This window comes from Berghia stephanieae, chromosome 14 (assembly GCF_034508935.2).
Source record: "Berghia stephanieae isolate SIO BIC M18660-M18661 chromosome 14, UCSD_Bste_1.3, whole genome shotgun sequence".
Classification (NCBI taxonomy): domain Eukaryota; kingdom Metazoa; phylum Mollusca; class Gastropoda; order Nudibranchia; family Aeolidiidae; genus Berghia; species Berghia stephanieae.
The window spans coordinates 13,177,130-13,185,983 of NC_088373.1; the positions used below are offsets into that span (position 1 = coordinate 13,177,130).

The 8,854-nt window shown below is 38.2% G+C and overlaps 1 protein-coding gene across 1 annotated transcript; it reads right to left on the reverse strand.

Moving 5' to 3' along the window:
* Positions 1 to 948: 948 nt before the first annotated feature.
* On the reverse strand, positions 949 to 8,580 carry LOC144959819 (uncharacterized). Its single transcript, XM_078892598.1, has 3 exons — positions 8,528 to 8,580; positions 4,614 to 4,821; positions 949 to 4,258 (listed from the first exon to the last, which is right to left on the reverse strand). Exons 2-3 carry the CDS (start codon positions 4,693 to 4,695, stop codon positions 3,003 to 3,005), a joined length of 1,338 nt encoding a protein of 445 aa, XP_078748724.1. The 5' UTR covers positions 4,696 to 4,821; positions 8,528 to 8,580; the 3' UTR covers positions 949 to 3,002.
* Positions 8,581 to 8,854: the final 274 nt, after the last annotated feature.

Consider the following 8,854-nt stretch of genomic DNA (forward strand, 5'->3'; position numbering starts at 1 on the left):
TAAAAAATTTGCACATAAGAAGCAGTTTTTATTCTGAAATAAATTCATAACTTCTATTTTCTATAAACTTGGATAAAGAGTAAAGTGGCTTTCAAAAATTATATTTAAAGCTGTCCTACAGCAATGAAGGAACTCTTATCTTCCTTTGTCCGTGGCCAGGGATCTCTAGGTCCCCCCCCCCCCACCCCCACCCCTACTCTCTCATTTCTACCTAATTCTTCTCAGCCTTCCTCTTCTCTTTACTTCTGGTGTCCAGTGTAGAACAGTTTTACTGGGTGGGGTTCCTACCTCCCATTGTGGGCAGGGAGGTACTTGCTGTGTCTTCTATCCCCTCTTATCTGTTTTCCAACATGCTTTCTGTCTTTGTCTTGTAATGAGATTACTTGGTTTTGTCCTGGCCCTGGCCTGAGTCCTGGCTGGGAGGGAAACAGTCAAATGCATAGTTATTGTTTTGAGAGATGATATTTTTTTTCCTTGTAAATCATCTCTCCGTTATGTATTATTATATTTATTTTTAATGGATAATGTAAGTATCTGAGTGTATTCCTCCTTGTTGGATTTTGTGCTTGTGTCCGGATGAGACTTATAGGTGATCTCAAACTAAGTACATTGGTGGTATGCTCTTGGATTCTACATCTGATCCCTATTTGTTCCCAGTTCCCCTTTGTCTTACGTTCTCTTGGGTGCTTTAAAATATTTCTAGAACTTTTTACGATCCCATTTTCTTCCTTTTTGCTGGCGCTGATATAACCAAAATGTGTTGCAAGGGCCGTAAAACCCTTAAAAACAAAACAAATTCCTCTTCTTCTCTTTACTTCTGGTGTCCAGTGTAGAGCAGTTTTGCTGTTTCCATCCTCCTTTCAGACAACATGCCTTATCCATCTCCACCTTCTTCTCATGATGCCATCCTTCATGTTATCCATTCCACATTGATCTAGCAGACTTTCATTTTTATTTTTATTTGGCCAGTTAAAAAAAAAATTTTTTTTAATTGAGCATATATATACAGTGCAACCTCGATATAACGACATCGTCGGACGGGAACGGTCGATGATGAAGAGTTTCCTTATGTGGTGTCTTACAGAGGGTTTTTCCTATGTAGTGTGTATACTTCATCGCGTGTTTTGGGTCTTGGTCGGTAGTGGAAGGGAATAGATTTATACATCCATCTGATGTCTATCAGGCTCTTGGGTGAAACGGCCATATGATTAGTGAAAGCGAGCTTTATATGCTGCGTGTTGTGTCAAGGACATTATTGGCTGAAAAGGAGCGTTTCATTGGACTGACTTTAGATTGAACTGCTGGGTTATTGTAACAAATTACATGAATGGCTGAAAAGAAAGTTTACATTGGTACATAGAACTAGCTCGGGCTTATTACGAGTAGACAACATACATAGAATGGAAGATACCACTTGTAATAGTTACGAACAATTTCATGGTAGACAAACACCTTCAAGGTTTGTCGGACCAGAAATATCGTTATACAGGGGTTTTGCTGAAATGTACGTCGCTATAGAGGGGTTTTTATTACTAATGACATATAGTAAAATAAAATGGGACCTGAGTACCATGTCGTTATACAGGGAATGTCCCTATAACGGATGTCGTTACATCGGGGTTGCACTGTAGTGCAATATCCACTAAGCGTGCTCAAAGCAAGCGCCTTACAAAGGGTCCCTGACCAACAGCAACACGCAACATGTAGAGGAGACGTGACGCCTATTAGGCGATGTAACAATATTTTTTTCGACAGAGACAATGCTGTTGATGGCCAGGTACTCATTTCACACCTGAGTATGGTGAGAGAATGTGAGTAAATATCCTTTTCCAAGGACTCAACTATGCGCCAAGCGAGCTTGAACTCTGGAACTTCTGATCTGAAAGCGAGTGTCATACCACAAGACCACATAGCCGCATTGACCTGTAAATGTTCAGGATCATCCTAAGGCACTTAGTATGAAATGTAGACTTGCAACTGCAAAGATCTGAAAACGGCCATGTAAATTTCATCTGTAATTTGAATTTTTCTTAAAACTACCTAATCAATGTGACAACCATTTTGTTCTTTTTGGTCATGAACAAATTATTATCAAAACAGACATTCAAATTAGAACATCAGTATCAGTAAAAGTTAGTCAAAAAGCAGGATTTTTTATTTATATTGCCACAGTGACCCTCGGTAGGATGGTGGATATTAATTTTGTTGTCTTTTCTATCCTTCTCTTGTACTGTATACTGACAAAACTCATAAAACTTTTAACCTGAAAACGTTTACTTCATTTTAATGATCATCATAATGATGAAATATGAACCCCGCCCGACTTGACAGAAAACCTTAAACTTATCATTTTTAAGAAGTCTTCGGCATTGCTTCCTAAGGCACGACATTTTGCCGCACTCGACTGGCCATGAGTCATGCCAGTGATGAATATAGTTCAGACAGGATGCCTAACTAACGAGTGACATATGGAATGGAATTTTGATTCCATATAGACTGCTGGGATAATAGCCTTCAACAGTCGTGACGCAACGTCCCTCGTAATGACGCATAGTGACCTTGCACTGGTTCTAAACTATCAGAACAATGGCGGACGACCTTATGAACTACTACTTCTCCAACGAGCATAAAAGTGTGTCCAGAGGAGAGAAAAATTATAGATCTGATCATGTTTTGACTTTTATACATTCTGATCACATGACACGTGAAAAAGTTCTAGCCAACACGGAGAATAAAAAGTACCGATTTTCTTTGTTTAGAACCAAGCTACTGGGCGACGTGACAGACTTTTGAATCCTATTTGTGAAGCAGTAGTGTGAAGCGCATAAGGGCTATGAACCAGTAGACACAATCTATATGTACATATATGATGTATACTGGATTTATTTATATGATTTAATTTGTTACCTACCGCTTCATAAATGATTATCTCAGCAGTCAACAAGTAGTGAAAATCTTCAGTAAATAACCATTCATATGTCTTCTACATATTATATGATCTTCTACACATAAGAATAGAAGTTGAGACCACTGCAACTCGTCCAATCAGCATCTTTTCCATAAGCACACGAATGTGGGGTAGATTGATAGTTAAAGTCAACATGGCAATAGTTGGCATCATTAAGGACCAGAGCACCACTAGATCCCGGGCATGTGGCTGCGTCATATACCATGTAAAATGGGATATCACGGTGAGGAAACATATCTTGGGCAGTTTGTGATATGTCAAACTCCACATTCGGCAACACAACGGGACTGGTATCTCGACTTCCTTCATTTATGAATTTAGTTCCAGTTGGAAAAGTCACCCACTTCGCAGTTGAAATAACTCCTTGACACAAGTGTGGCGCTTTTTCTGGAAGTTTTACAGACAACCAGCCGTGAACTGTGTAGGATTTTCCTCGAACACAAGAATTCGATTTGTCCAAAAATTTCTGGAAGGATGACTTGTCATTTAAAGATGCGTCTTCTGTCAGTCTACAATTCACAACACCTGGTCTAAAATAAAAAGGGCATACCACATCATAGTAGCCAGGAGCTAATGGCGTAACCATGCGACTGCCACTTCCAATTGTGATATGTTTACTCAGCCCATGGGGATGAGATACGATCAACGAAAATGGTACACGCACATCTGAAAAGTTTCTTAAGCTAAATGACTTGTTAAAGGAAAACTCTGCTTCCATGTCGTGACTAATGCATAGGATGTAAAATACATCACTAGAACACCGCTTTGTCGTATCCAAATCATCAGATGTTATTTCTCTTACACCATAAAGCTTCACAATCCCTTCTTCCTCTTTTGTGTCATAGAACAGCTCACAAACTACAGTTTCCGCCTCGGAGTCATCACAGACGACGTGAGCGGCAGTCTTCACACACAGCCAGCGGTAACCGATCTTCGGATTCCCCGAATTCTTGCAAGAAGAACAAGGGCAAGGCTTATCACGCTCCGTGGTCACGCATCCATAAACATAGCCTGTGCCAGTTCTCTTTATATGTCTTCCCTTCCATTTGCCGTATGGATAATTGTCTGGACGGGTGAGACTAATATAGCTCAACGTAATTTTTACAGTTCTATCACTTACATATTTTATTAGTTCCAATACTTCCTTTGTCCGACTTTCTGGAGGAAGGTGTTTTGGACCGAATTCATTCACAGGAATAAAATTCACATGACCAGGGTTTTTGGTGCAGCTTTGAAAACACTGAAGAGGGCCAGGACCACTTTCATAGAGTATTTGGCATTCGGGGATAACTGTTGGGAAAAATGGGTAAATATTCACTTTCATAATCATATAATACAAGTTACAGTGAATGACACAATCAGTCGGATGGTGAAAAGGTTTGAACTGAGATATTGCCAAGTTTAGTTGGAAGGTCAATTTTTATCCAAAATGAGTTCTTGTCATAAATGATTAAGAAGAGGTTGGAGATATTGATGGGTTAGGTTAAATTAACTGGTACTATAAGTACGAATAGACACTCCGATAATAATTATGATAATGATAATAATAACAATGATATTAATGATGGTGATGACGAGGCAGATAGCGATAATGATAATAAGAAATAGAATAAAGAAAAACGAAAAGATAAAAGCGTGTACATACAAGTTCGTTGGTCATCATCGTCCCGGTCACTCTGGAATGTGGGTAGAGGGAGCGCGGATCTCGTTGTTCTGTTACCACTCATCTCTCACCACTCCGTGCCTTTCAAGTCCCGGAATAGTGCCGCACGGGTCTTGGTTCTCGATAACAGGAACACCGCCCAACCAGGAACAGTTACCAAGAATCTACAACCGGAACATGTTCTTGATCCCTGTGTCAATTGTAAACAAGATGTGCTTTAGTTAGGAGAAGTACGACGGATTGAGTGAAACTCTGTCATCTGTCGACACTAGCGCTATAATAACAATATAAATAATAATGATATGTGTTATCTATTATTGTACAACTGCTCTGATGATGAAGGGGAGGGAGGGGGGGGGGGGGGGGGGGGGGGGATGAGATGAGGAGGTGGGATGGGCGACGTTATTATTGTTATGCTGTCAGATGGTGAGAGGGCAGGGTGACGGAGCGGGGAGATGAGAAGTATATGTGTGTGCGTGTGTGTGAAAAAAAAAAAAAAGAAAGAGAGAGAGAGAGAGAGAGAGAGAGAGAGAGAGAGAGAGAGAGAGAGAGAGAGAGAGAGAGAGAGAGAGAGAGAGAGCATTCCAGCCCAGGTCCCTCCCTCCTAAGTCCCTCTCCGTTTAAACCACCAACAGATACGAGTACGCACGCCGTGGTCTTCGGGACGTGACAGCTACGAAACTCTCCGAAGGTCTTAGTTGATACGGTCCATTTGCTCCATTTGGACCAGTAACATGTTCAGGAACAGGAACAAGGCCACCCGGAACAAAATCGGAACTGGAAAATGAAAATGTTCCGAATGCCCGGCATTATCCTGGAGTTGAGTTAAGAACTCTGGTTAAATATGACAGTGACGAGTTAACGAATGCGTTCGCAACCTATGGCGATCGACCAACGACGTAGAAGAAAACGAAGATGTGTGTCATAGTCTGAGGTCTACGTCTGTGGTTTTGTGGTGTGACACTCGCGTTCGGGTCAAAAGGTCCTGGGTTCGAGCCTCGCTCGCGCAAAGTTGAGTCCTTGGAAGAGGCTCTTTACTCATATTCTCTCACCGTACTCAGATATAAAATGATTACCTGACGGTTAATAGCATTGTCTCCATCGGCCTAAAAAAAAAATTAATATCGCCTAACAGACACCATGTCTCGTTCTACATGTTATGTGTCGCTGTTAGACTGTTAGTCAGGTACCCTCTGTATGTAAAGCACTTTGAGCACATTTGGTTGTTATTACTCTATATAAAAGCTCAAAGTTGTTTTTTTTTGGTACAAGCTCAGGGTCGTAAAAACCAAGATTTCATCATATCCTCGTTCGGTCTAACCTTAAATTTGACACCTTAGCATCGTTATGACAAACTGCAGTTATTTATTTATATATGTCAACCCGATCCATTCTCTCGTCATCCGATGGGAAATTACTTGTAATATAGGGTTCAACAGTCGTGACGTCACTTCCCTCGTAATGACGCATAGTAACTAAGTAACTGGTTCTAAACAATCGGAACAATGGCGGACGCCCTTATGAAATACTTCTCTGGCGAGCATAAAAGTGTATACAGAGGAGAAAAACATTCTAAAATCTGATCATGTTTTGACTTTTAGACACTCAAATCACATGACATGTGAAAACGTTCTAGCCAGCATGAAGATTATAAAGTACCGATTTTCTTTGTTTAGAACCAAACTGCTGGTTGCTGGGCGGACGTGAGATCAGACTATTGAATCCTATTTAGAGGAAAGATCTCTTACTGGTCATGTGGAGGACGCTCTTTTTCCAGAAATCTCCCAACCCTCTGGAACAAACGGCTGTATTAATATTATTATTATTATTAATATTACCATCATCATCATCGTCATCATCATCATCATCATCATCATCATCATCATCATCATCATCATCATCATCATCATCATCATCATCATCATATATTATTATTATTATATTATTATTATATTATTATTATTATTATTATTATTATAATAATAATAATAATAATTATTTATTATTATATTATTATTATTATTATTATTATTATTATTATTATTATTATTATTATTATTATTATTATTATTATTATTATTATTCATCATCATCATCATTATTATTATACTACTACTACTACTACTACACTACTACTACTACTACTACTACTACTACTACTACTACTACTACTACACTACTACTACTACTACTACTACTACTACTACTACTACTACTACTACTACTACTACTACTACTACTACTACTACTACTACTACTACTACTACTACACTACTACTACTACTACTACTAACTACTACTACTACTACTACTACTACTACTACTACTACTACTACTACTACTACTACTACTACTACTACTACTACTACTACTACTACTACTACTACTACTACTACTACTACTACCACTACTACTACTACTCGTACTACTACTACTACTACCACCACCACTACTACTACTACTACTACTACCACTACTACTACCACTACTACTACTACTACTACTACTACTACGACTACTACGACTACGACTACTACTACTACTACTACTACTACTACTACTACTACTACTACTACTACTACTACTACTGTATTATTATCTGATTCAGCCCGACATAATACGGGTTCGAAACTAATGGTCACAATAAGAGAGCAGACACTTGAATTTTACTTCCTGCTTTGTCTGCAATGATTCATGCGATACACACTTTTTCAGACCATGGTCAACAAAATACATTGTAAATTGTAAGCGACGAATTTGAAACAGACCACTCGAGATGTGAGATGAGAGTTAACCCTCTCCTTACCAACTATAGGAAAATCGCCACATTCGTTACGATACAACCAACATTTTTCTTCCTTTTTCTTATTCAAATTTCTTGCCTAAATCACAAAATTTAAAGAAAATGAACAGTGTGTTGTAGAGCATGTTTTGCTAAAGAAATTGTGTATCGCAAGAATTTTACTGCTATTATGTCTGAGTGATAAAACGTCTATTTTGTGTTAGTTGGGTGTGAAGTTTTGGGGAAAATCTTGAAAACGGTTGGTAAGGAGAGGGTTAACTCACTCAGTCCTTGAGATTTTTGCTACTTTTCAAAATTTGAAAAAATGTATTAAAAATGAGTATGTACATAGATAGTTTTATTCAACCACCACTACTAACATGTATAAACCAAGGACTTGACCAGACTATAAAAACGATCAAGATTACACATAGCTTTGTGTGTTGGTCTGTTATACTTGCGGATGGCAATGTTGTGTTTCTGCGCACACTATATATTTATAGGAGAAGAGAGTGGATAGAGTGAGTAAAGTTCTTGGATATGATGATGATGATGATGATGATGATAATAATAATGATGATGATGATAGTGATGACGATATAAATAATGGTAATTATAAACCACGAATGGCGATGCCATAATATATACTCACCATATACTTCAACAAAGGCAGCAATATAAAAATATTATTGTTATATTTTACATCCCTTCTTCACCGATGTCAACCGAACTCCAAATTTGATAAAATTAAATTCTCCTCCTAGAACGTTTATTTTCAATATGGAGCTCAACATGGTTACAATACAATAATAATTTCATATTGAAAAAAAAACATTCACTTTCAACAGATTATGAATAGAGTATAGATAGTATGCGCTTGGCTAAGAAGTTCACAACATTGCCATCCGGAAATATAACGGACCAACACACAAACCATGTGTAACCTTGAACGTTTATAGTCTGGTTAATACAGTTTAGTGAGAATTACTCACAAAAGCGGATGGCAAAAAAACAATAACAAAGACCCGAGTGACGTCAACTTCGAACTATCTATATATTATTATCATCAGCTCAAGTATAACAAAGAACGACACAAGATGTACCAGTCACTTACAACTTACAACTTTTGTTTGAGGAGTGGCGGAAAGGGGTAGGTTTGCCAGATTTATTTTGCAAACATTGCCAAATAAGTCATAGAAACATACCAAATGGTCTTTTAAAAATGCCAAACTTTTCTAGCCATCACTTCTTTTTTTCTTTCTTTTTTCCTGCTAAAATGCACATAGAAGTGGACAGGAAGCTTACTTTTTTTTTATCCATCTAACATGAAAAGACTAATGGTCTTTGTTAAATAAAATTTTATCTTATCTTGGTAGTCTTACGGGTGATATTATGTATATTTTGTGAAATTAGCGTTAATTTGTCGTTAGAAAACTGAAAT

Bases quoted from the DNA above. Each gene is read 5' to 3' on its own strand.
- LOC144959819 (XM_078892598.1), bottom strand. From the start codon at position 4,695: ATGAGTGGTAACAGAACAACGAGATCCGCGCTCCCTCTACCCACATTC. The intron at 4,259-4,613 runs GTATGTACACGC...TTTTCCCAACAG, and splicing joins CGATGATGACCAACGAACTT to TTATCCCCGAATGCCAAATA.